Genomic DNA, 27,628 nt, shown 5'->3' on the forward strand with positions numbered 1-27,628 from the left:
GCAAGGGAGCAAGAGGCACCTTGCGTCCTTGCTCCCACCTGAGAGCAAGAGAGCAAGATGCACCTTGCGTCCTTGCTTCCACCTGGGAGCAAAGGAGCAAGATGCACCTTGCGTCCTTGCTTCCTTGCTTAAGGGAGCAAGAGGCACCTTGCTCCTTGCTCCTTGCTCTCAAGTGTGACTAAGGTCGCAAGGACGCAAGGCGCAAGGGAGCAAGAGGCTTCTTGCTCCTTGCGAGGGCAAATTGTCAAACTTTTTTTTATGGGCTCTCACGCAAACAAGTTCAAAAAAATGGGCTTTTTGGTGATAATCCCATATTCTAAGGCTACTGATCACATAAACAAGTGTACATTCTAGATGTTTAGGCGAAAGCACATCGATTTTGATAGCTTGAATGACTCGTGATTAAAGTCTAAACGGGACCTTTATCAGAGAACATGGTATGCTTCTTAGACAAATTCACCATGTTTCCCAATATGATACTAACATATTAGTTAAAAGGGCACAACGAAATCATTACTTTGTAGGATGACATTTTCTTAAAAGAATGATTGGACTAATATGGGCTTGTGTAGGATAGCATTTTCATGCACTTTTAATAACCCAAACTGTTAACTGGCCCTTTAAGTGAGGGTAAGACTGATTTGAGACCGGCAAGTAGGTCCTTTTCAGTCCAATCCATTTTAGCTGCAGATAATAGCACTTAAAAATAATGCACTAAAGTTTTTGTTTTTTGTTTTTTTTATTTATTTATTATTATTTTTTTTTTTTCGGCGCAAAAACAATAAACTTCTATAAATTGCCAGGATTTCATCCAAAAGATGAAAACCCTTCAAAACATACAAACTAGAGAAACTACCGAGCTAAACAAACCAAAACCAAGATTAAAGCTCACGACTCTAACAATTAAGCAATCTATAACAAACACACGAAAAATACTTAAAACGAACAAAAATAAAGCGAAGCAAATAGAGAAAGTGACCAATCTACGAGTTGAGCACGAGATTAGAAACCATCTAAATCACCCAAAAAGCGAACGGCCGTAAACCAACTAAGCCGACCATTAAATATCCTTAATGAACACCCCGAATTTTTCTAACTCGGCGCCTTATGAAAAGATATAAAGGGTTACACATCATAACTCTTAAAGGACAGTCCAGTCGATATCGTACTCCTTATCAAATATCGAACTGGTAGGCCCGCCCCGGGGCATATTATGGTGGATGGCTGATACAGATAAACACTTACAAAATTCTTGCTTTTTATAACAAAAAGGAAAGTTTAAGTTATCCAAAGCTGAAGTTTAATTGATTAATATTAGTAACATACATTATTAAACATGATTGTTCTCCACATGACTGCTACAATTTTTTTCAATATTAAGAAGAAATAATATCACATAAAGTTAAAAAAGATACAGATTATATATCTATAGCATACTTTATATACCTATAAAAGATACATTTTATAATTGTTCATACTTATTACTCCATCAGTTAACAAACAAGTTAAGTCCTTTGTTACAAACACTAATAGAAAAAGACCTGAGTCAAAAGAGACATGAGCTAAATGTTTCTTTATAACTTGAGACAATCAGTTTAGATCAGTTCGATTCTGAATATCGATCGTCTAAAAGTAGTAATATAAAATATTGTCTAGTGAAATCCTACATACCAGCTGACCCAATCCATTTGGTCAAACCGAAAGTAATGGCCATAGCCATCCAACCACCAACCAAAATCCTTAAACAAGACTTAACCACAGGAGCCTTCCCTAAAACAGCTCCGGTCCACCCAAACAACACAAGAGCCAAGCTCACTGTTGCTACAACCACACCCAACCTAACATTATGGTCCACTATAAAAGCAGCCGCAAGTAACGGCACAATGGCTCCCAACATAAACGCAACGGCTGATGCAGCCGCCGCTTGAACGGGATTCGGAAGTGCTTCCTTCTCACTTTCGTCAATGTTGTCTCTTTTCATCTGAGCTGTTTCTACATCTCGTTGGGAATAAACTGAAACAAACTCACCAATTGCCATACTACATGCACCAGCAACTAAACCAGCAAAGCCCGTTAGAATCATGGCTCGCACGTCGTGTTTAACTGCACCAACACCCATCATTAAAGATGCAACTGATACTAAACCATCAGTTGCACCAAGAACAGCGGCACGCAGCCACTGTCCCCTTTGCGTGTAGTCAATGTCTTCCTCCATAGACAACACTTGGTTATCAGAAACCGGAATGCATACATCATTTTTTGCAGCCATTATTATATCACAAATAATAATATTGTATGAACTAAGAAAAAGAAGTGATTCGTGTGAACGATAAGTGTCCCTCACTATAGGGTATATATAGCGTAGATTTATGTAAATTGATATAATATGTAGGTGGTGAATAAAGTTAAAGATATTGTGCTATTGAATTAGGACATCTTGCGTATTAAATTAAACAATCAAGGCTTGTGGAATCCACACGACAGCCACTATACGCTCAAGGATTAAGTTAGGAACAACACTAAAAGTCTTTTATAAAGAAAAAAAAAGGGAGTTTGCACTTATAAGTAGGGCCTGTATACTTTCCACTAATGTGCAGCTCTTAATTCACTAGTTATACCACTTAATCTGAAAATTGGTCTGAAGACATAGAATCAGACACCCCTTTCAATGAAGAGGCAAACGGAAACAGAACTTAATACAGAAAAAAGTAAACAGAAAAAAAAGTAAACAGCCCCTTCATCTTCAAAAAGGTATGTAATTTTATTCTCAGTTGTCACCATTTATTTGCTACTAGGAGGGCAGAAATAGTAAATCCAATATATACAAGATATGTGCATAAACCCTGCAGATAGGACTGAAAGCAAATTATGACAAATTTAGGTGTGCACAGCATACTCAAGTTGCAAAATTTACCATTACAAGAGATACATATGCGCGTAAACTAAGTGCACATCAATCAAAATAAAATTAGTAAAAACTAGAATCAAATGATTAATTCGAGATTCCAAGAAAAAGTTTTTGTCACTTATACATATACAAAATCATGTTTTAGACTCGCATATGGACAAGTTTCTGCAAATTTAAAAAGTTATGTTGCTATACACCTGCGTGATTTTGCAATATACCAGAAATATTCTTTCTTGTAGCAGAATAGTATCATGTATAGTAAGGGTATTTATTCTTAGAAATAGTAGAGAGGGAATCCATTATTGTATGATATGTGTGCAGTTAGTTGAAATTTATAAGTTCGATTCGAACCTGATCTAGAAATAACAGTTTAACTGGAAAGATGATTTTTTGGTTGCTTGCTGCGCAAAATTACACGCAGTTAACTCACAGTGAAAAATTCAAGGATGAAAAATTAAAGGAACAATGCATATTAATGAAAAGAAGAGGAGTGTGGTGCCTAAAGTTAAAGTTAAGTTAATCAATGTGACAAAGAAATTTAAGATTGTGGAATCCACACGACTACCGCAATTTGTTTGATAAAAAGTGAAATAATATAAAATTTAAATGGAGTGTGCAGGCCACAAGTAGTGGAAATATAGGTTAAGAAAATGAAAGCAGTGTACGTAGAATTCACACCACCCACAGCGTAAACATGAACTGGGTGAAGAAGACGGCTCCTCGATATGTCGAAATACTTCTGAAATAGTTCAAAATAAATCCTTTCAATTAACACTACTGTTGTAAAAGTCGGCCGACACGTCGGTCAATGCGTTGGTTTGAGGACTAGCCTGTCCAACTTGCCCAAAAACGTCTTAAATGTTGTCAACGCTAAAAAGTCGGGTTAAAAATATTATATTTAGATTTAATGACATATATATATGTTTGAAATATTTATGTTGATATATATATATATATATATATATATATATATATATATATATATAGGGTGAGTATCCAGAGAACTAAAGTTGTGAGAAATCCATAGAACTCACAAATTGACCATCAATCAGCACACAGAATGACCTTCAATCTGCACACATATTGAAAAAGAAAATACAGTTTGCAGTCAGTGTGTGGGCAAATTGAAGGAAGAAAAAAATCAAAAAAAATATTATTTTCCAGTTTATGAGCAGGCAGATTGAAAAAAATAAAATAAAATTTCAGTCTACAATCGGTCTGTGGTCGGATTGAAGGGAAAAAAATCAATTTTTTTTTTTAAGTTTGTGAGCAGATTGAAAAAAAAATCAAATTTTCTTTTTCACATACTGAAAGTCGGTCTGCACACAGACTGAAGTTCAGTCTGTGTGCAGACTGAAGGTCAAGCTGTAGGTTCTATGAGTTCTCTTCCAACCTTAGTTCTCTCTTGATCCATTCAATATATATATATATATATATATATATATATATATATATATATATATATATATATATATATATATATATATATATATATATATATAGTTTTATCCGGAGATCTGTATGGCCCCAAGAGGGATCAAATTTGCACGTAGGTTGATGACGACCCAAAAGTCAAAGGTAAAATATTTGTCCCCCGCGGGACTCGAACATGCACCAACTTCTCAACGGCTTCCCCACATGGGCATTGGCTTCAAAGGTAACGGGTACCAGTTGAGCTATTGCTCATTGGTAAATCTTTCATGCCTATCTGGTTATAGTGTCATACATAAATGAAACATTAGCCAATAGACAATAGTGCGTAGTTCAGTTGGTAATAAGTGGGGGCATCTTTATTACAGAAAGCACACGCCCACTAAGGCCCATAATCACAACCACAAAGTGAGTCAAATATGCCCCCACATTATGTGTAGGCTGACGATTGTGGGACGGTCTAGGTTGTTACCAACCTTTTGTCATAAAAATAAAACATTATAGTAGATGATCACTAAACCGGAAGTAAACACATTCATGCAATTACTCTCTTGAATACTAACCATATCTAAAAAAGGACTCCAAGTAATTTAGATTACAATACCAAGAAATAGGTAATATACATTGTAGCAGCCTAAAGGAGTAGGACGGGTTGCGTATTAAAAAACAATCAAGGCTTGTGGAATCCACACGACAACCAACTATACGCTGAACAATAAGAACAACACTAAAAGTCTTTTATAAAAAAACAAAAAGGGAGTGTGTACTTATAAGTAGTGGGAAGGTGAGTTCTAATATACAGTTATATAAAAGACTAGCATATATAATTTATTGTCAGTTGTTACCATTAATTAATTTTCTCCTAGGAGGGCAAAAGGAGTAAATCCGATATTTACAAGATATGTCCAATAAACACCGCAGATAGGACTCGAAGCAAAATCATGACAAATTTAGGGGAACTATGTTTACTATAAGAAAAATAAAGGGTATGTGCACGACATACCTAAGTTGCAAAATTTACCATATAATGAAAGGACCTTGAAATCCACTACAGTAGATGCATATGTGCATTTACTAAGTGCACATCAATCAAAACAAATAAAGTTAAAAATTAGAATCAAATGATTAATCCGAGATTCCAAGAAAAGGTTTTCCGTCACTTGTACATATACGTGACATATATAACTACTAGGTTCATGTTTTACACTCGCATATGGGCAAGAATCTGCAAATTTAAAAGTTATATTGCTATACACCTGCAAGATCAGCCTAATATACCAACTATATTCTTTCTTGTAGCAGAATAGTATCGTGTACAGTAAGGGTATTTATTCCAAGCAATAGTAGAGAGCGAACCCATTATTGTAGATATGTGCAGTGTGTTAAAAAATTTAAGTTAGATTCAAACCTGATCTAGAAATAACAGGTTTACTGTGTGGATGAAATTTGGTTACTTGATGCACAAAACCTGCAGTTAACTCACAGTGAAAAATTCAAGGAACAATGCATATATGCATATATTAATGAAAAGTGTGGTGGCTAAAGTTAAAGTTGGATTAATCAATGTGACAAAGAAATTTAAGATTGTGGAATCCACACGACTAGTCGATTTGTTTGATAAAAAGTGAAACAATTAGAATTTTTATGGAGTAGTGGAAAGATAGATTAAGGAAATGAAAGCAGTGCAGAATCCACACCACACACAGCGTAAAGGCGATTGGGAGAAGAAGACAGTGTCAGAAATAGAAATTAAAACATTAAAAACAAACAAGCAAACAGATAGGTGACAGCAAACCTTTGCAAAAAAAGTTTCATTCTGCCGAAATCCAGGAGCACAAGGTGTAGAGAAAATAGTCATCAAACACCAATATAGCTAGAAGCCTCTGAACATGACCAGCATATGATACACAACTTTTTACTTTAGAATTAATGCAATCTGATAAAACTACAAATGGGTAAAACTAGTGCAATATTTCGGCCATCTTCCATTTCTCGAAACGTGTAGACCAACTAGGACACGCAAACCTTGTGTTGCTTTTGGCAACCCACCAAACCTACTTCGTAAGAGTCAGATAAATTTCGGTAGTGAGGAACTGTGCCTCATGTTCCCTGCCTAATCTGAAAGACTAACTCAGGTCAGGACTCATAGCTTAAACTCAACAGCCTAGCTTCGCTACAGAACTATGATCTACGACCACCCTCTCTCATCCAAAACCATCGTAATATAACATATGTATCAACGATTTCAAAAAAGGACAGGAAATTGGATCCATCCCTGGAGGCATAGGCATAGACGAAGAAAGCAGAAGCTTAGGCGTAGATGGGGGTTGAATGAGGGATGAATCTTCTGAACTTGAACTGCTTGAGAGCTGGATGATTGGGATATCCCGACTTCCAATTCTTATACCCGCTTTAAAGGGAAGATATCGACCTTTGATTTGTGTTTGTGTGTGTGGGTGTGGGGGGGGGGGGGGGGGGGGGGGGGGGTGGGCTCACAGGTCTACTCACCAGTGTCTTCCTTCCACAAGTTTTACATACGCTTCCCGCTTATAAGACTGCATACGGAAGAAGAGCCTCTAGGATCATTCATCATCCTCAGCAGCTTGTGCAGGCTCCTCAATGGCTTGGATAGCCCCTGAAGTAATATCCTAACGTGTACTCAAGAACACAAGAAAAGAGCTTTTAGAGTATCTCCACCGAATACCCATGAGTGGCAGATATAAGTCGATCCTGAAGGCTTACTCTGAGCGGCAAGTATAGTACCCGATGTATCCGGTGATCAGCAGGTTAGTACGGCCCCGAGGGGATAAGATTTGAGGGGTTGATTACGGCCCAGAAGTCAAAGGTAAAATAGTTTTTCCCCATGAGACTCGAACCTGCACCAACTTTCTAAAGGCTTCCCACATGAGGCTTTGTCTTCAAATGTAACTAGTACTAGTTGAGCTATTTCTCATTGCTCCATCTTCCATGTCTATCTTGCTATAGTATCATACATGAATGAATAATGAAACATTAGCCAATAGACAATAGTGCGAAGCTCAGTTGGTAATAGTACAAAAAGCAGAATACAAGAGGTTAAATCACAAGAAGACCCATAAACACAACCGCATAGTGAGTCAATTATGCCTCCACATTATGGGCACATTAAGGGTAGGCAGACGATTGTGGGACGGTCTAGGTTGTTATCAACGTTTTGTCACAAAATAGAACATTATAGTAGATGATCATTAACCCAACAGGAAACACATTCATGCTATTGTTCTCTTGAATACAAATACTGCATATCTAAAAAAGGACTCCAAGTAATTTAGATTACAATGCCAACTATAAATACAAAGGAACGGTGCTTCTTTTCATTACAAGAAATCACTTCCTTTGTTCCAACTACATCGAGTATTGCGCGACATTAAATGGATTTTAACTATTAGTAATGGACATAGCCTTAAATGAAAATACAATCTACTACAATACAGTAGAGCTAATCCACTTGGTCAATCCAAAAGTAATAGCCATAGCCATCCACCCTCCAACCACAATCCTTAAAATCGACTTCACTACACAACTCCTTCCCAAAACAGCACCAATCCATCCAAACACAACGAGCGCCAAGCTCACTGCAGCCACCACCACACCCAACCTAACCTTGTGGTCCACTATAAAACCAGCCGCAAGTATCGGCATTATGGCCCCCAACATAAATGCAATGGCTGATGCTGCAGCCGCCTGAACTGGATTCGGAAGTGCTTCATTCTCGCTTTCATCGTTGTTTCCTTCCCTCTTCATCTGAGCCACCTCTACATCTCGTTGCGAATACACCGAAACAAACTCACCAATTGCCATACTGCATGCACCAGAAACTAATCCAGCAAAGCCTGTAAGAATCATGGCTCGAACATCATGTTTAACAGCACCAATACCCATCATTAGAGATGCAACTGAAACTAACCCATCGGTGGCACCCAGAACGGCGGCACGCAGCCACTGTCCCCTTTGTGAGTAGTCAAACTCTTCGGTTATAGACAACTGGTCGTGTCCCTGTTCAAATTTGTCGTCAAAAACAGGAATTGATACATCATTTTGTGCAGACATGATGGTAAAATTAGGAAACAGGATACAATATCAGAAAGAATTATATCTGAATTATAAGACAAGAGGCAAATATGAGCTGTGAAAGATAGTCATCCTATGGGAGATATATATAGGCTGCATGTATGTATATGGTAAATAAGTAATATGTACATTGTGCATAAAGTTAAAGATAGTGTGCAGACCACAAGCCCAACTTAATCATAACTAAATTAATCATTCTAAGATACAGATTAATTAAGAAAGTGTTATCACTGAGTTGGATAGATTAATAGTTAAACAAATTCAAGGCTTGTGGAATCCACACGACGGCCACCATTCACTCGATATGTAATTGAGAAAATCACTTAAAGTTTTTCAAAAACAAACAAAAAGAGATTGTGGGTTCCCAACTAATGGAAAGCTAAGTTAAAATATAGATAATGCACACAAAAGTAAACCATTAGCATTAGCATATGAAATAATAGCGTAACCTAATAAAAAGAAAAAATTATTTGTATAATATGTACACACGCCACGCCTTTTCCAAAAGTAATGGCAGTGATTAAATCATGTTAAACAAAAGGGTATTCCATATGCAATATTTGGAAAGGCGTGTTGCACCACATACAGTATATAAGGTTATACTTGTACAATATGCACATTTTATGTAATGCATGATCACTTAGAGTTATTAGTTTTGATTATGATCCAAATCAAACATGTGATCATAGAAAATAACTAATTAGGACCTAAACCAACAGTCTAAAATCACCCAAGATACTGTCAAATTCAAGTCTTCACAACTTTCTGATTTGCTTCATGAAAAATAATGAATCATTAATATAATAATAAGTGTCTGAGTATACTAACAAGTGCTATTATACAAAAAAAAAAAATTGGAACAACGTCGTTGGGGTCAACCCACCAGCTTTGAAAATCCTAACTACTTACGCAGGCCGCCCAATTTGTCACCTACTAACCTAAAGTAATCAACATTTAATGAGGCATAATGCAGTCAAATAACTACATGTATCATAATATAATATCATGTATCGAGTAAATAGTATTCCGAAATTTCCCCAGAGGTTTTTGAAACTAATTCACGTACCCTTTGTAATGAACCTACCGATTAATCAACGGCCAAAGTATTCTTGATGGATTATAAGAAAATTCAATGCTGATCACCAAAGTTGATCTTCATATATATCAAAAGCATAAAGCCAAATTCTACAATGTACTGATATCCAATCAAGAATTCCAAATATTTATTCGAAAATATGGTGCTTCTTAGACAACTAATTTGCTAAGCTTATCAATAAAATTAGATAATGACACAGTAAATCACTAGAAAGATGGGTGGCTGTGTAGGATAGCACTTGCATAATAAAATAATAATGAGGTTAGTGGAATTTATGCCAAGTTTAACAAATCGGAAGGAGTGTGTGCTCCACACTTAAAGTATAAACTAATTACTATAATAGAAAATTAAGGAACAATAATTTTCATAACTATATCTCAACTTAGATGATTAACAGAAGATTTATAACTTGAAGATACTACAATTATTTGACAGCTTCAAGTTAAAACTAAAAAGAAGTATACAGATAATTGGAGTGCACCTGGAATTATGGCTGATTGAAGCCCAAATCTATCTGCAGTTTTTCACGGTTAGAACCCAAACATTATGATCCGTGGATCATGCAAACAACATCATGATCCGTGGGTCAAGATGATGGAGACTTTATGAGTGCTTATGCTTGATATAATGAAAAGGAAAGAGTGTGGGGTCCACAACTAAAGCTGGATTAAATAATGTAACAAAACAATTAAAGTTTGTGGAATCCACGCAACTGCCACAATCCCTTTGATATTAAATCTAAGCAATATCGATCTCAAAATAATAGAAAAATGAAATGGAGTGTGTCGTCCACAAGTGGTGTGAAAAGATGAGTTAAAATAACTGGGAGTGTGGAATCCACAAGCTAAAGATAGTTTGAAATATACAAGCCTCAGATAATATAATCTAAGATAATGCATATCAAGTTCTTGATGTTTACTATATGATATTAAAATTAAATAGGCCCACAATTCATACAAAACTTGGAGAGATTAATAACTCAAAAACAAACAAAAAAAAGCTCTCTAGGCTTATGGAATACACACAACTGCCACCATTCAGTCAACTTTTAAACAACATCAAAGACTCTTAAAACAAACAGGGAAGCAGATGCTACATGCAGGTAGGGTAATGATAAGTTGAAAATATGTATAATCATCAGCATAAAGTTTTCTAAAAAAGTAGGCTCCTTGTCTGATATGTTGACCAGTTTTGCCATAAGTATGGTTTGATACTAATTCCAAATTAGATAAAAGGGCATTATATCATTTATCTTCTAAAAGGCATCAATAATACGCAACTAAAACAGGTATTAAATATATAAGACTGCTATTGGTGGCACTAAAAGCAAGTCGTGGAAGGGATATGTATAACGCATTTAGTACATAAAAGTAAATAGTGTGTGCATCACACATGCAAGTTGCAATTTTTTTTATACAATTAAGGGTCATAAATCCAATTATAATAAAAAGAGCTAATTACACTTTCCTAAATAATAATTCCAGTTTGTGATGGCTTTTTAATTGGTTTGATGGCATACTCCTTACCGATTTATAGAAGCACTACATTTACCTATGTTAAAGCAAAATTAGAAGCCAAACGCCAAACACAAATGTAATAAGAATCTATGAGCATATCATTCAGATATGTTATTAATCTTCTAGTGAACAAGTTAATTTCCAACGATAATATGATCATTAAACTGGCATGTGAGAAATATCTACACTAAGACTACCAAAAACGAACTACTTTTGGTGTTATTTTGCTAAAAAAAATCTGCAGACAAATCACCAAATAATCTGCAGACAAATCACCAAAGAACTTACGTATATACAAGAATAGAAAGGAACAAGTTTGAAGTCCAATGCTAGAGTTGAATGAATATAGGAGACTACAATAACAGATGTAAAAAGATATATGAGACTCATATAGACTTGAGATATATGTTTCTCATTTAGATCGGGTAAGCCCTTTAAATCCATAAAGATCACTCAGAAAAGTTGCAATAAACATTATACACAAAATTATATCTCAACTTAAAAGATTAACAGAAGATTTATAAGTTGAAAGACATCTACAATTATTTGACATATTCAAGTTAAAACTAAAAATTGATTATACAAAAAATTGGAGTGCACCTGGGATTATGGCTGCTTGCTGCCCAAATCTATCTGCAGTATTTCACATAATCCTATTGGATCATCCAGACAACATCATGACCCCTGGGTCATGAAGGCATACTTTATGAGTGTTGATGCTTATTGTAATGAAAAGGAAAGAGTGTGGGCTCCACAACTAAAGCTAGATTAAAAAATGTCACCACACAATTAAAGATTGTGGAATCCACACGCCTGCCACGATATCTTCGATAGAGTATAATTTAAGCAATATCTGAAAACAATAGAATACTGAAATAGAGTGTGTAGTTCACAAGTGGTGTATGTTGGAGTATAATCGGTTAAGGTGCGCCACATAGAAAAAGCAGTGAACCAAATGTATGCATATAAGCTTAGGAGGACCTCCCTCTATCACCAATTGGTTTTAGAGTAATGTGGAACTCATGAGCTTATATGTCGTACATGTTGGTGGACCTGAAAACGATCCTACACGTGGTATTTGTTGGAGTATAATCGGTTAAGGTGTGCAAGTCATGTCCTTTACAGTGTAAAGATGAGTTAGAGGAGTTAAAATAATTGGGAGTGTAGAATCCACAACACACTCACCTTTCACACAGTTACTATCAGGCAACCTAATAAGCATTAAGGGTTATATTTACACAGTTGAGGGTCAATTCTTTTATCCGTTCTCTTATTCATAGGTACATAAATTGTCATATCAAAAAATGAAAATACAACCCGTTCCCTGACACTGCAGTATCTACTTTGGTAATAAAAGAATTACGGCCAAGGCTATAATGAAGATAATTAAGAGGCCAAACATAGTTTTGAATACCATCAAAAAGTCGTTAAAAAAAGGGAAGGAGATGCCACATTCAGGTAGGGTAATGATAAGTTAAAATATATGTATAATCATCAAAATTAAGCTTTCTAAAAAAAGTAGGCTCTTTGTCTGATATGTTGACCAGCTTTGCCATAAGTTATGGGTCAGATACTAATTCCAAGTAAATATAAAAGGGCATTATATCTTTTATCTTCCAAAAGGCATCACTAATACTCAACTGAAACAGGTATTAAATATATTAAACTGCTATTGGTAGGATATGTATAGTGCGTTTATTACATTAAAGTAAAAGGCGTGTGCATTACACAGGCAAGTTGCAATTATTTTTATATATTTAAAGGGTCATAAATCCACTAAAATACAAAGAACTAATTACTGTTTCCTAAATCAAACTTCCAGTTTTTAATGGCTTTTTACTTGGTTTGAGGGCACACTCCTAACAGATGCATAGAAGCACTACATAGGTAAGGCAACAATGATATTCAATTCATTTGCCTATGTTAAAGCAGAATTAGATGCCAAACACAAATGTAATAAGATCTATGAGCATATCATTCAGATATGTTATTATTATTAATCTTCTAATAAATGTGGCAATATACAGTTACCTAAAGCTATATTTAACAATAAAGCTGTTTTAGTAAAATGAGAAAATACAATCAATTGTAAAACTACAGTCCAGTTGAGCCAATCCATTTTGTCAATGCGAAAGTAATAGCCATAGCCATCCACCCTCCAACTGTAATCCGCAAACAAGACTTTACAACCGGACTCCTCCCTAAAACAGCACCGATCAACCCAAAAACAACGAGCGCCAAGCTCACTGCAACCACCACCACCACACCCAACCGAACCTTATGGTCTACTATAAAAGCAGCAGCAAGTACAGGAATAATGGTCCCCAACATAAATGCAACGGCTGATGCTGCAGCCGCCTGAACCGGATTCGGTAACGCATCCTTGTCACTTTCGTCATTGTTTCCTGCAACTCTTTTATCTCTCTTTATCTGAGCCACTTCAACATCTGGTTGAGAATAGACTGAAACGAACTCGCCAATTTCCATGCTGCATGCACCGGCAACTAAACCAGCAAAGCCTGTAAGAATCATAGCTCTAACGTCTTGTTTAACAGCTCCCACACCCATCATTAGAGATGCAACAGAAATTAAATTAAACCATCGGTGGCTCCTAGAACAGCAGCACGCAGCCACTGTCCCCTTTGCAAGTAGTCAACGTTTTCCTCTACAGACTTGGCATTGTTCCTGTTCTGATGTGACATCAGAAACAGGAATGCGTACGTCATTTTTTTGAGACATGATGATGAAAACGAGAAAGAAAAAGTTATATCACAGAGATTGATAAGTGACGAGAAGAACTAGAAATGAGTTGGTTGTGGAATATAGTCTCTCCTCTACAGGGGTATATATACTAACATTTGATAGTATGTATGTGTAAATAAATGTACATACGTATTATGTAGTATATTAATCCTTAATAATGGTCAACATGTAGATGGTGTGAAAAGTTAAAGATAGTGTGCAACCCACAAGCCTGGCTTAATGATTAATTAAATTAATCATTCCAAGATACGTATTAAGAAAGTGTCGACAAGATTAATTGATAGTTAAACAAATTCAAGGCTTGTGGAATCCACACGACTGCCACCATTCAATCGATATTTAAATGAGAAAATCATCAAAAGTTTTTCTAAAAGAAACAATAAGGGATTGTGGATTCCCAACTAATGGAAAGCTAAGTTAAAATATAGGGAGTGCAGACAAAAGTAAACCATTAGCTTATAGCATATAGCATTTAGCATAACCTAATTAAAAGAGAAGTCATTAAAAAACTCTTTACGCTTGTGGTATACACACGACTGCCACCATTCACTCGTATTTTCAATAAAATCAAAAAAACTTAAAACAAACAGGGAAGGAGACGCCACATGCAGGTAGGATAATGATAAAATATGTATATAATCATCAACATAAATTTTTCTAAAAAAAGTAGGCTCCTTGTCTGATATGTTGACCAGCTTTGCCATAAGTAATGACAAGTTATATAGGCATTATATCATTTATCTTTAAAAGGCATCACTAATACTCAACTGAAACAAGTATTACAGATTTAGAACTATTATTGGTTAGATATGTCCCATAGTTCCCACATGTAGCACTAAAATCAAATCGTGTCATGGGATATGTAAAATGTGTTTAGTACTTTAGTACATTAAACTAATAGGCGTGCGCATCACATATGCAAGTTGCAACTATTTTTATATAATTAAGGGGGCATAAATCCACTAACAACAGAAAGTGCTAATTACTCTTTCCTAAATCAAACTTCCAATTTGTAATGGCTTTTAAAGTTTTTTTATGGCATACTCCTAACAGATTCATAGAAGCACTACACAGCTAAGACAACAATGGTGTTCACTTCCTCTACCTATGCTCTATTGTAATATGATCAATCTATAGAGTTCTTACTACCTTAAGTATTACCTATGCCTGAATCGAGGTATTTTGTTCATTTACCTAGCAATATGTATTACCTACGCCTGAAACAAAATTTCATAATGATCGCACAAATCATAATTTAAATGGAAAACACAAATGTAATAAGAATCTATGAGCATATCAAGTTAATCTGCGCATGAACAAGTTAATTTCCACCAAAGAGATGACAAGTTATTTGGCATGTGAGAAAGATCTATACCAAGAACCACTTTCGGTGGATTTGTGTTATTTTTGCTGCTTGTTGCCCGATATAAATCTGCATATAGATCAATAAAAAAACTAAAGAACTTAACTATATATAAGAATGGAAAAGATCAAGTTCGCAATCCAAGGCTCTAAATTGATCTAAGCAATGTAAGACTATCAAGGAACGACTTTGGATCCACACGATAGCCAGAACAGGTGACCAACTTACCAACACAGAGGACTGCAAGAAGATTTGGTTCATGAGCGACCCATCATATGACTCCTCGCGTAGCCAATATAAAAATTAAACAGCATAAAATTAAAAAGCTGTGCTTAACAAACGTTCTATAAGAGGATAACAGATGTAAACACATATATGACACTCAAATAGACTTCAGATATAAGTTTTTCATTCAGATCAGCCAAGCCCTTAATTACATAAAGATTACTCAGTGAAATTGAGAAACAAAGTTAAATCTAAACAATAAAGGTATTTCAGTAAAATTGTGAAAATACAATCAATCGTAAAACTACAGTCCAGTTGAGCCTATCCATTTCGTCAATGCGAAAGTAATGGCCATAGCCATCCACCCTCCAACTGTAATCCGCAAACAAGACTTTACAACTGGACTCCTCCCTAAAACAGCCCCAATCCACCCAAAAACAACGAGCGCCAAGCTCACTGCAGCCACCACCACACCCAACCTAACCTTATGGTCTACTATAAAAGCAGCAGCCAATACAGGAATAATGGCTCCGAACATAAACGCAATAGCTGATGCTGCAGCTGCCTGAACCGGATTCGGCAACGAATCCTTCTGACTTTCGTCATTGTAACCACCTCTCTTCATTTGAGCCACCTCTACATCTCGTTGAGAAGAGATGGAAACGAACTCACCAATTGCCATGCTGCATGCACCGGCAACTAAACCAGCAAAGCCTGTTATAATCATAGCTCTAACGTCATGTTTAACAGCTCCGACACCCATCATTAGAGATGCAACTGAAACTAAACCGTCCGTGGCTCCCAAAACAGCAGCACGCAGCCACTGTCCACGTTGCAAGTAGTCAAAGTTTTCGTGTATGGAAACTTGACATTGTTCCTGTTCTGATGTAACATCAGAAACAGGAATGCATACATCATTTTTTTGAGACATGATGATGAAAACAAAAAAGATGAAGTTATAACACAGAGATTGATAACTGACGACAAGAACTACAAATAAGTTGGTTGTGGAATATAGAGTTTCCTCTAGAGGGTATATATACTAACATTTGATAGTAAATATGTGTGAATCTACACAAGTATTATGTAGAATATTAATCCATAATAATGATCTACGTGTAGATGGTGTGAAAAGTTAGAGATAGTGTGCAACCCACAAGCCCAGATAATCATTTTTAAACAAAGCAATCCATAAAGTAGATTAATATCAAGTATATTGACCCATGTTCCCAGAAGATTGGTATTGAATTAAACATGGATTAGTTGTATAGTTGTATAGTTCTATGTGATCAAATAATTTAGATGTTTAAGCTAAGGCAACAAAGTTACAATAATCTTTCAAATATCATGAATAAGCATCTTAATCGTTTACTTTACTTGAACGGTACCAGACTAGAAAGGTTTGTAGCATGCAACCGAAAACAGTGGAATTTTGTGTAGGATAGCAATAGCACCTGCCTAAAAGAATGATCATATTTAAATATTTAGGGAATCTAATGCCAAATATTATATAATGAGAGGAGTGTGCACTCCACAGTAAAGTTAGAACCTTGGTATAGTATATTATATGGGTATGGAATCGACACCACACCATGATGATACTTTAAAAGGCAAATAACATACTTTGTTTTTATTCCTTATTTCTTTGTTACTTCAAACATTATTTGATGAACTCAAATTTCATATTTTAACTTGTTTTCCTGGAATAATATATTAATATTAATATATACTACAGGAAAGCCATATTGGTATGCATGAAGTATCACCAAAGTAGTAATTAACGAACACTTGTAGGTTTTCTATTAAAGTTGTACCATATGAAATGAACTTACAAAGAAAATTAAAATGACAAAAGAACAAAATCTAGCCAACACGTATATGGAAACTACTTTAATGCAACTCACAGCACCACCGAAGATGCAAAGGAATAGGAGAACGTGAACCCTTGCAAAAACAAAAGTGAGTGTGGAAGACTATTTAACACGTCGACCCACGAAAGATTGGTATTAAGTTAAGTTACTAGGCAGATAATTAAATATATAAAATTAAATATATAACTGACACCACATATCAACATGTAAGAAAGGGTTTATTGTTATAGGTTTTCTATTAAGACTAAACATGAATCATGAAGATGTTAAAAAACTGATGAAAACCACCATGCATTTGTCAATTATATCTCTATAGGTTAGAAAAAGTGACCTAAAGACAAAGGCCTTACAAGAAAAAATCATTTTGGTGACTTCCATAGTCACCCTTGTATGTTTTAACACTTGCACACCGAGTTTCATAAATATAGCACCAAATTGGTATGCACTTCTGCAAAATTTCCCAAGATATTTTTCCCTTAATGCAAAACTAACCAAACACAATTCATTATAGTTTCGTAACAGGTATACTAAATTTTCTTAGAGAACCCTAAACCTTCCAACAATCAATTCACTTTATGCGACGTACTCTTTAATCCATGGGATATACAGCGTTAAAGCACGGATAATTTCAAATAGAACATAAATCACAGAGAGGGTAGATTTCACTAACTATTCTTATTCCCAGAAAGGGGGCTTATTTCGTATAAAGAGCCACGCGTTTCAGCTTTAGTTCACATATAGTAACCCAGATTCAAAAACCCATTAGTTAGTGTGAATCTTACAAATAAACCCAAATGAGACCAGTTTATCCAATTTCTACGAACTCCTCTTATTTGCAGATTTGTCTGCGAAAGTTTGTGCCATTGCCTATTGGAGTACAAATTTTCTCACAGGTATTACTGTATTAGAACTTCAAATGTTAACTGGCATCAAAGTAATTTTCCCAAACTACAGTGATTCAGTCCATTCACTAATATCCTGGACCTATGAGCAGATTTTATATATCGTGCTAACGGTCAAATACTTGAAATTTATCCTATCTTACTCGCCTGATCATGTACCCTAAAGCAAGAAACAATTCATTGAAAAGATCTTAAAGATGATGTGAAATCACATACTGTTATTTGAACCATTGTTGTACACCGACGACTTAGAATAAAGGGCAGAAAATTCATAGGCCAGTCCAAGTAGTATTAATGAGTAGATCATAAATAGCTAATACAGAGAAAAGAAAAGCCATATATTATATTTAATTTATTAAAAAGCATACTAACGCAAAAAGATTATATTTAGACATCAAAACAAATAACAAAAGCACATCACTTAACGTACAAAAAGGCAAGCATCAAGAGCATGTCCGTTGTTAACGAAAATAGCTACATTTAGAACGAAGCTTTACATCAAGTACATAATGGCTGGAAACTTACAAAGGAGATTCAAATCAAGAGAAGATAAATGTGTACCTCTTATAAGGACACATGGTACAAGACTTCATTTTTAATCATCAACAACTAACTAGAGAAAGAATACCTGAAAACTGAATCCTATTAACAGTTAACTTGTGGATTTCTTGCATGTTATACAGATACTATTGAAGAATCTTCAATTTCACAGCTGTAATTCGCTTTAGCTCTACGTAATCTCTTATATTTCAATAAAAAGCGGTCAGCAGTATCATCACATTTTTCACACATGTCATTTTCAAATTCCCTTGTATCACAGATTGTATCAGATATGTCTGCAGTAATCGCATTAGCAAAATCCATAGAAGAACCACAATCAGAAGCCTTAGCAAAAACTGAAGGCCTTGGTATACCTTTTCCAATTCTGTAGTATTTTAAGTGATAACGGCGCACCTCAGAATCGATTCTTACCCCCTCAATTTCTGGACACTCGTTACCATTTAAGCTGTTATCTGAATTGGAACCACATATAGAAGCCTTCATTTCAGCAAATGTAGAAACCTGTGTATTACTCCTTTCACGCACCTTACAAATATAACACGCGCAATCTATGGCATGAAAACAATCTTTACTCCTATAACGCCTTCTAGAATAACACTTTAACTGTACATCCAACCCACCCTTTCTCCTTTTTCTGTAATAGCAAATTAACGGTACATCCAAACTACCTGAAGCGACCAAAATACCCTTTCTCCTTATACGCCTTCTCGAATAACACATAATCGGACCATCATCCCCTCCATATGAACTCCTCAAACAACCATATCTAGACTTCCTGGGAGAGCTATTAATCGCTCTATGCAACATAAACGCAAACTTTGCATCATCTACAACCTTCTGCTCACAACTCCCAACCACATTTTTACTCTCAACAACATTCATATCACCTTTCGCTAATTCACCCACATTTTTCGCAACTAAGGCTCTCCTTAAGCCATTATCACTAAACTCAGGCTCCTTTTCCTTTTTCCTACAATTCCTCGATTTAGAAATTGCATCAGGGATCCAACAATCAACACAAACCAAAGATCCTAACCCTAACCCTGAACCGAATTTAGCAGCACACTCCTTATGAACACTACGCTTACAATCAATACACTTAGAGCAATCATTTACATGAGCCACAGATAAAAAACAGTACGAACAAATCTCAGATGATACAACTAGTTTATAGCATTTCTTACATAACAAAACCACACGCCACATACTATCAAGTGGTTGAAGACGCTCCCTAGGGTTTGTGTAGTTGATCCGTACACCGCAGCTATGGCAATCGGATAAATTCGGAAGGTCTCGAGTCTTTTTCTCTAACCGATCGGAAGATGAACCAGAAGATACGGTGGATTCCGGCGATACGGTGACGGAGATTTGGTTAGGGTTAGGATCTGCAAGCAGTCGTTTCCGTGAAGGACCTTTAATTGGAACTTTTTTAATTTTGCAATCCATGATTGATTGATGAATTCTAGGGTTTATATTAAGAAACTAAAGATAACATTGATTGTAACGTTTTCGAGGTTGCTGAAGATTAAATTCATCTTGTTCATGATTTTTAGGGTTTCAGTAAAGCCGTTATCGTTCAGCATCTTGCACATTCGATTCTCCCCTTTCAATTACTTTAGGATCTTAGTTTCGTTATTTACACAATTACCCCCTTGTACTTGTAAGGGTTTGCTTTTCTAAGACTGAATATCTTACTTATATATAATCCGGTGATGTAGCTGACATCATTTTAGTTGACGTGGCATGTTATGATGATGGATTGTTATAATTCAATGATGTCATATCAAATAAAAAGATGATTAATTAATATGAATATAGAGATATAGAGATAGATAGGTATAAGTAATTTAATAATAAAGTTTAATTTAAATTTATTTGTGATTTTCGAGACAAATAAGAATTCAAATGTGCATGCGCGGTTGGTCTCCCGAGACTGCACAATCTTCCTTTAAAGTAATTTCTTCTCAATGGACATGGTGAGCATCGTCCTTCTCATCCAATTAGCTATCTCCTCGATTACATGCCTCTAAAGTAATTTCTCTACTACACGATGTTTCTCATTTAAATTCTCAGCATTTTTTCCTTATCTTTTATAATCACCTATCTTTAATCTTCTATTCTTATCTAATATTATGCTAATGAGATGACATCATAAAAAAGGTTCATCAAGTTATAAAAAAAATCAAAAAAGAAAAAAAAAAAGGAGAGGTCATCTACATGACATCATAAATTAATTTCTTTTTGAATTATTTTTTTAGAGGTTTTATTAATAAAAAGGAGAAAAAGAAAAAATAAAAAAAAAATATGGACACACAGTCCAGCTTTTTGCATCTGTATAATTGCTGGCACGCCTCAGTTAATTTCTCTCTTATCAAGAATTCAAATTAATACTCAAACCATCTCCATCTTCATCAAACCCTTCACAATCTTAAAAAAACAGTCAGCTTTCTTCTTCTCTCTTTCTCTTCTTAAATTTCTTCTTCATCCAACCAAAACCCTAATTTGTAACCGTGACTGTGTGGCTGCTACCTTCTGCATCTTTCATCAACCACCATCATCATTGTCGCTGATGTTGCTGCACTTACCACCATCGTTTCCTCTGCTGCTACCAGTGTCCCCACTGCCGCTGCTGCTACCACTTACCACCATTTTTATATGCTCATTTTGAAGAAGAACGAACCAGAAACATAGAGAGAGAGAGAGAGAGAGAGAGAGAGAGAGAGAGAGAGAGACGTGGGTTTAGTGAGAGAAAGCTTGGATGCTTCAATTTTTGGAGGAATTGGAAGCTAGGGTTTTGAGAAATCGCAATTGGGGCTTAACCTAACGCCGTGGAGGTGAATTTTCTGCATTTCATCACCATCTTCATCCCTCAAAGATTTGGTAAGAACCCCAATCTTGACTTTTGTTAGTAAGATTTTGATATTGAGTGATTTGGTGAATTTTCTTTGTATTTTTGTTTAGATCTGTTACGTTTGTTCTTACCTTTGCTTGCTTCACACTTAATTTTTGCTTTTGTTGCTTATCTTTTATTTTTTTGAAGGCAATAGATGTTTCAAAGATGAAGATGATGATTTACCTCTTTCATCATTCGTAATGTAAATGTTAGAGTCTGATTCTTTGAAAGGTATAATCTTAGTTTTTTTATTTATTTCGTTTTATGTTTAAAATCATCATTATATATACTAGAGAAATATTAGGAATATAGTCTGAGATTCATATAGATTTATAAGGAATAGTCTGACATACATTTTGGTTGAAGATGTTAAGATTCAAAGTTATATTTTTTATTTTGCTTTAATCTCATGATAAGGAAGACCATTCTCCGATTGATATTGTTCAAGGTAAGTTCATTGGTTTTTTTTTTTATACGAATGATCAAATTTCAGGTCTTTCTACTTGTGCTAGCGTACAATATTTTTTAATCTGAAATTATAATGTTGGATTTGACTTTGTTATATACTACACAATAATGTTATATAGTCTTTTTATTTGGATTAAATAAGATTACTGGAGATGGATTATATGCAGATTTGACAAGAAACCCATATGCCTGTTAAAGGATGTAATTATTATTATGATGATTGTTACATCATGTATGAGTTTGCCTCTTAGGTGAAAGAATGCCTTAAATACTTATTATATTGTATCCTTGCAGCATGGTAAACGCAATGAGAGGGTAAAGAGCCTTTTAGGTACAATGGCTTTTTATGAATGTATCTTGCGGTGAAGAATATTGACTTTCTGAAAGGCTTTAGCTACGTATGAGGTAAATTCGTCTTCACTTTTATAAATGTATTTATTGGTTGGTCCTTTTAGTTGTAACTAGAGAATTTTTCTCATTTGCCAAAATATTGATTTGACCAAATTGCAAAGCGATGTAGGGATGGTAGAAGCAATAGTGGAAGTTGAAGCTAATATTGAATTGTTGTGGTCATACTTGGAAGGAACTTTTCTAAGCATGTCCTTTATAAACAAAATTGATGCTTCAATTTTTCTCCCATGAATGTGACATATGGGATTCAGAAAATGAACTTGCATCTACTGAACTCATATTTCAATGGGAATGAAAAAAGCTTCAAAGTAGTTCATCAAGAAATTATGCTCATATGAACGCAAGGTACTGAAATCCCTTTTGACCCATTTACTAATTCATTAATTTTGTTTAATTTAGGGGTTTGTACAATTAAAGAGTTGGATTTGAATTGGGGTCAGTTTAACGAATAATATTGGTGTGAGTTTTGCCCATAGATGCCTTGAGGGTTTTCTTCGACTTTTGTGTATGTGTATGTGAGGTTTTTGTACATTTGATAAAGTTTGAGAAAAAGTAGGTTTTAAGATGTGTTTTCTAATTGGAAAACAACAGGGATAATTCATGTTTGAAGTTAAAGAGTAGATGAGTTTGAGTCATAAATTTCCATCTGACTGTTGTCCAGTTAGTAGATAATTAGGATGTATAACATTTTACAAGATCCATGTTGTTAATATCATTTTGTGTTGGGGCAGTATTACTCGAGATATATTGATACCGGTCTTTGTATAATATCATTAGTGTTGGAGTTTAGTGTTTTATATGAGTATTTATATGAGTGTATTACTCGAGATATATTTGTTCAAAGTATAACACAAGTCAGTCTGTATTACTCGTGCGTGTTCCAACCTTTTAAGACTGAAAAATGGTGATGTTGGAACTGACTTGCCAGTAATTTTTGATAAAGATTGCTTTTTTAAAGAGATTATGAAGTTGGTTATCTTAGATAATTACATTGAATTATAGCTTTTAGAACTTGGATAGTTTTTTGTTCTAAAATAAGTTCTTTTACCCAAAACAGAGATCAGACCAACATTAATTTTATGTCCTTTTTTACTACCTATAAACTAAGATGGTTGTTAATTGTTGATTGTTGTTATTGTGGTGGTGGTGTTTCGGATGGTGACCTTATTGGACTCAAAATGTAAGTGCTAATTATTGTGTAGTTATCTCAATTCAGCAACGAAATGCAACATCAATATCTATTTATTGATTTGTAGGTAGTGTACAATGCAATAAGACTGGATTTCAGTTGCATTGGAAACAAATAAGGCTGTTTCAGTTGCAGTAAGTGGGTAATGGAGATGGGGGTCTTCAAAACAAGTGACTTTGGAGTGGATTTTTTTCTTTCATTTTGTATGTAATTCATTCATGTAGGTGATCAGGAGTTCGTAACTTGGCCCACTCCCTGTATGTTTTTTTGTATCTTGGTGATAGACTTATAATATTCTATTTATAGAAATGTCAATTTAATAACATTTATCAATTATAAGATATTATTCATCAATTTTCTTTTAACAACCCCATGATTTCACGGGTCTATAACTAGTATTCTTATATTATACTTTAATCTCCATCGATTTGTTTTTCTGTTATCTTCTTGTCACTAAAATCTGCAAAGATTAAATTGATATGTTTTATTTTGATTTGTGCTTTGGTGGTTTTATGTAGGTTGGGTTTTTGTTGGTGTGCTATATTAAATGTGTAATTTGTATATTGAGTTGCAGGTTTGGCTTTCTATTCAGATTCTTATTTGATGTTTTTGCTGCTTTCGTATATTATATTATATCTGATGATATCTGATAGTCTATGTGTGGAAACATGTTCTGAAAAATAGTTAATTGTCATGTACTGCTTTTGAGGCTGTAATAGAGACTATTGAACCCAACCATTGCACTTGACATGCAACAATTCATTGTTTGATAAAAAAGAATTCGCACTGACACGCGACTAACTCGTTAGAATAGAATAATAATGATAAGTATAAGCATGAACAAGGCACGTCAATGTGTCATATGTGTGTCATACATGTATGTATGTTCATTCTTATTTTTATCCTTACTTCATTAACCATTATTTGCTAAAGAAAAGAGAACTTTACAAGAAGAACTGTAATGGTCATTCTCGTAGAAAGAAATTCTAACTTATGTTGCCTTCTAACGATAGGACTGAAATCTGAGCTATAAATTTGCCCAAAAAGCTTCGACCTTAGCTTTTGCAAAGCTTCTTTTCCCATTTATTGTTGAAGGAAAAATAAAATAAAAGGGAAAAAAACCTTTTTAACAATTATGCGGAGTATAATTTACTTCGCTTATATATTAATTAGAGTTTTTTTTAATGTGTATTTTTATTTTATTTTTATTAATTTTATACCATGTTGATCATATCTTGCTTATCGACAAAGTTGGAAACATAACACTCAAAGTGTGTGCCAAAGGAGGGATTCTTAACCATATGCTGAGTTTCTCAGGATACTTCCTACTAATATAATTTGACTATATATAGCAAGTAGGAGGACACAAGAAGGACGGTCAATCTACAAGAACAATCCCTTCGCATGCTTATAATTCACTTTCACATTTATTTCACATGAGTAATGTAATAGTTCCAAACAAGTCGAGAAAAAGATCCTTCCTTTAAACAATATCAACTAAGGATGGCATCGGGCCGGGTTTGGGCCGGGTTTGAGTAATCCCGGACCCGATAAAGAAAACTAGTCCCAAACCCGGACCAAATACCCGACGGGTAAACGGGTTTACTAACTAGCGGGTAAACGGGTATCCGTTTACTCTTTTTTTTTAGCAAATAAATATATTACCAAAAGCATATACAATCTATAACTCTGTAAATTATATGCTTTATTTATATGGTATCGTCAACAACGAACTTTAAGCCCATATCACGAGAGGATGGTAAATAATTACCATTCTCCAACAAGTGGCCGACGAGTGCATCCTAACGGATGACACTCGCCACATAACACAAGTCAAACGTGGTCAACCAAGAGTCAATCCTTCCGGATATCACTCACCACGTGTAGTGACCCGAACTTTTCCATGTTTATATATATATTAAATGAAATTGTTATTTTACATGATTAAGTGTTTCCAACATGTTAAGCAATCAAACTTGTTAAGACTTGATTAATTGAAATAGGTTTCATATAGACAATTGACCACCCAAGTTGACCGGTGATTCACGAACGTTAAAACTTGTAAAAACTATATGATGACATATATATGGTTATATATATAGTTAACATGATATTATGATAAGTAAACATATCATTAAGTATATTAACAATGAACTACATATGTAAAAACAAGACTACTAACTTAATGATTTTGAAACGAGACATATATGTAACGATTATCGTTGTAACGACATTTAATGTATATATATCATATTAAGAGATATTCGTACATCATAATATCATGATAATATAATAATTTAAAATCTCTTTTGATATTATAAACATTGGGTTAACAACATTTAACAAGATCGTTAACCTAAAGGTTTCAAAACAACACTTACATGTAACGACTAACGATGACTTAACGATTCAGTTAAAATGTATATACATGTAGTGTTTTAATATGTATTCATACACTTTTGAAAGACTTCAAGACACTTATCAAAATACTTCTACTTAACAAAAATGCTTACAATTACATCCTCGTTCAGTTTCATCAACAATTCTACTCGTATGCACCCGTATTCGTACTCGTACAATACACAGCTTTTAGATGTATGTACTATTGGTATATACACTCCAATGATCAGCTCTTAGCAGCCCATGTGAGTCATCTAACACATGTGGGAACCATCATTTGGCAACTAGCATGAAATATCTCATAAAATTACAAAAATATGAGTAATCATTCATGACTTATTTACATGAAAACAAAATTACATATCCTTTATATCTAATCCATACATGATAATGCTAAAAACGAACATATATTTCATAGCATTATTCCTCAAGAAAGACAAGCTTTTAGTTGCAATTGTTCTATTTACAAGTGATATTCGTTTAAATAATAAAAGGTGAAGACAAAAGACAGATTCGACGAATTGAAGACGCAAACGACCAAAAAGCTCAAAAGTACAAAAGACAATCAAAGAGGTTCCAATTATTGATAAGAAACGTCTCGAAATTACAAGAGTACAAGATTCAAAACGCAAAGTACAAGATATTAAATTGTACGCAATGACGTTCGAAAATTCGGAACCGGGACCAGAGTCAACTCTTAACGCTCGACGCAACGGACTAAAAATTACAAGTTAACTATGTATATAAATATAATATAATATATAATTAATTATATAAATTATATATATATTATATTTATATAATAAACCGTCGGTAAACAAAGAGCCAAAATGGAGTGAGCTGTATCTACAAACTCCGCGACTCGCGGAGTTTGAAGGCAAAAAGGGCCGCGATTCGCGGAGCCTCAAATTCTGAAACTCCCTATAAAAGCAAACAAATTCTGATCGCAAAAAAACCAACATATATATCCATCCTCTCTATATCTATACGTAAATATTTATATTTATATTTATATTTTAATTTTAATTTTAATTTTAATTTTAATTTTAATTTTAATCCTAATAATAAGGGTATGTTAGCGAATATTGTAAGGGTGTAAGTCGAAATTCTGTCCGTGTAACGCTACGCTATTTTTAATCATTGTAAGTTATGTTCAACCTTTTTAATTTAATGTCTCGTAGCTAAGTTATTATTATGCTTATTTAATCCGAAGTAATCATGATGTTGGGCTAATTACTAAAATTAGGTAATTGGGCTTTGTACCATAATTGGGGTTTTGACAAAAGAACGACACTTGTGGAAATTAGACTATGGGCTATTAATGGGCTTTATATTTGTTTAACTAAATGATAGTTTATTAATTTTAATATAAAGATTTACAATTGGACGTCCCTATAAATAACCATATACACTTAATCGGACACGATGGGCGGGGTATTTATATGTACGAATAATCGTTCATTTAACCGGATACGGGAATGGATTAATAGCCACTAGAATAATTAAAACAGGGGTGAAAT

The 27,628-nt window shown here is 34.6% G+C and overlaps 3 protein-coding genes, 1 long non-coding RNA gene and 1 pseudogene across 5 annotated transcripts; 1 reads left to right on the forward strand and 4 right to left on the reverse strand.

The window, feature by feature from the left end:
- Nucleotides 1–1,325: 1,325 nt before the first annotated feature.
- On the reverse strand, nt 1,326–2,308 carry LOC139872109 (vacuolar iron transporter homolog 4-like). The gene has a single exon (XM_071859922.1). The coding sequence runs from the start codon at nt 2,267–2,269 to the stop codon at nt 1,664–1,666; it is 606 nt and encodes a 201-aa protein (XP_071716023.1). The 5' UTR covers nt 2,270–2,308; the 3' UTR covers nt 1,326–1,663.
- Nucleotides 2,309–7,622: 5,314 nt separating this feature from the next.
- LOC139872494 (vacuolar iron transporter homolog 4-like) lies at nt 7,623–8,471 on the reverse strand. The gene has a single exon (XM_071860383.1). It carries the CDS (start codon nt 8,426–8,428, stop codon nt 7,802–7,804), a length of 627 nt encoding a protein of 208 aa, XP_071716484.1. The 5' UTR covers nt 8,429–8,471; the 3' UTR covers nt 7,623–7,801.
- A 4,685-nt stretch (nt 8,472–13,156) lies between these two features.
- On the reverse strand, nt 13,157–13,801 carry LOC139872508 (vacuolar iron transporter homolog 4-like; annotated as a pseudogene).
- A 1,916-nt stretch (nt 13,802–15,717) lies between these two features.
- On the reverse strand, nt 15,718–16,376 carry LOC139872577 (vacuolar iron transporter homolog 4-like). Its single transcript, XM_071860482.1, has one exon. It carries the CDS (start codon nt 16,342–16,344, stop codon nt 15,718–15,720), a length of 627 nt encoding a protein of 208 aa, XP_071716583.1. The 5' UTR covers nt 16,345–16,376.
- A 4,670-nt stretch (nt 16,377–21,046) lies between these two features.
- On the forward strand, nt 21,047–24,062 carry LOC139872750 (uncharacterized). 2 transcript variants are annotated; one of them, XR_011767149.1, is made up of 5 exons: nt 21,047–21,627; nt 21,788–21,871; nt 22,403–22,513; nt 22,629–22,864; nt 23,776–24,062. It is a non-coding gene; the product is annotated as an uncharacterized lncRNA (long non-coding RNA). The 2 variants fall into 2 exon arrangements; XR_011767148.1 differs by having other exon boundaries at nt 22,629–24,062.
- Nucleotides 24,063–27,628: the final 3,566 nt, after the last annotated feature.

This window comes from Rutidosis leptorrhynchoides, chromosome 10 (genome assembly GCF_046630445.1).
Source record: "Rutidosis leptorrhynchoides isolate AG116_Rl617_1_P2 chromosome 10, CSIRO_AGI_Rlap_v1, whole genome shotgun sequence".
In the NCBI taxonomy this organism is placed as follows: Eukaryota; Viridiplantae; Streptophyta; class Magnoliopsida; order Asterales; family Asteraceae; genus Rutidosis; species Rutidosis leptorrhynchoides.

What these genes read in the sequence shown, in the direction of transcription:
- LOC139872109 (XM_071859922.1), bottom strand. Translation starts at nt 2,269, where the DNA reads ATGGCTGCAAAAAATGATGTATGCATTCCGGTTTCTGATAACCAAGTG.
- LOC139872494 (XM_071860383.1), bottom strand. Translation starts at nt 8,428, where the DNA reads ATGTCTGCACAAAATGATGTATCAATTCCTGTTTTTGACGACAAATTT.
- LOC139872577 (XM_071860482.1), bottom strand. Translation starts at nt 16,344, where the DNA reads ATGTCTCAAAAAAATGATGTATGCATTCCTGTTTCTGATGTTACATCA.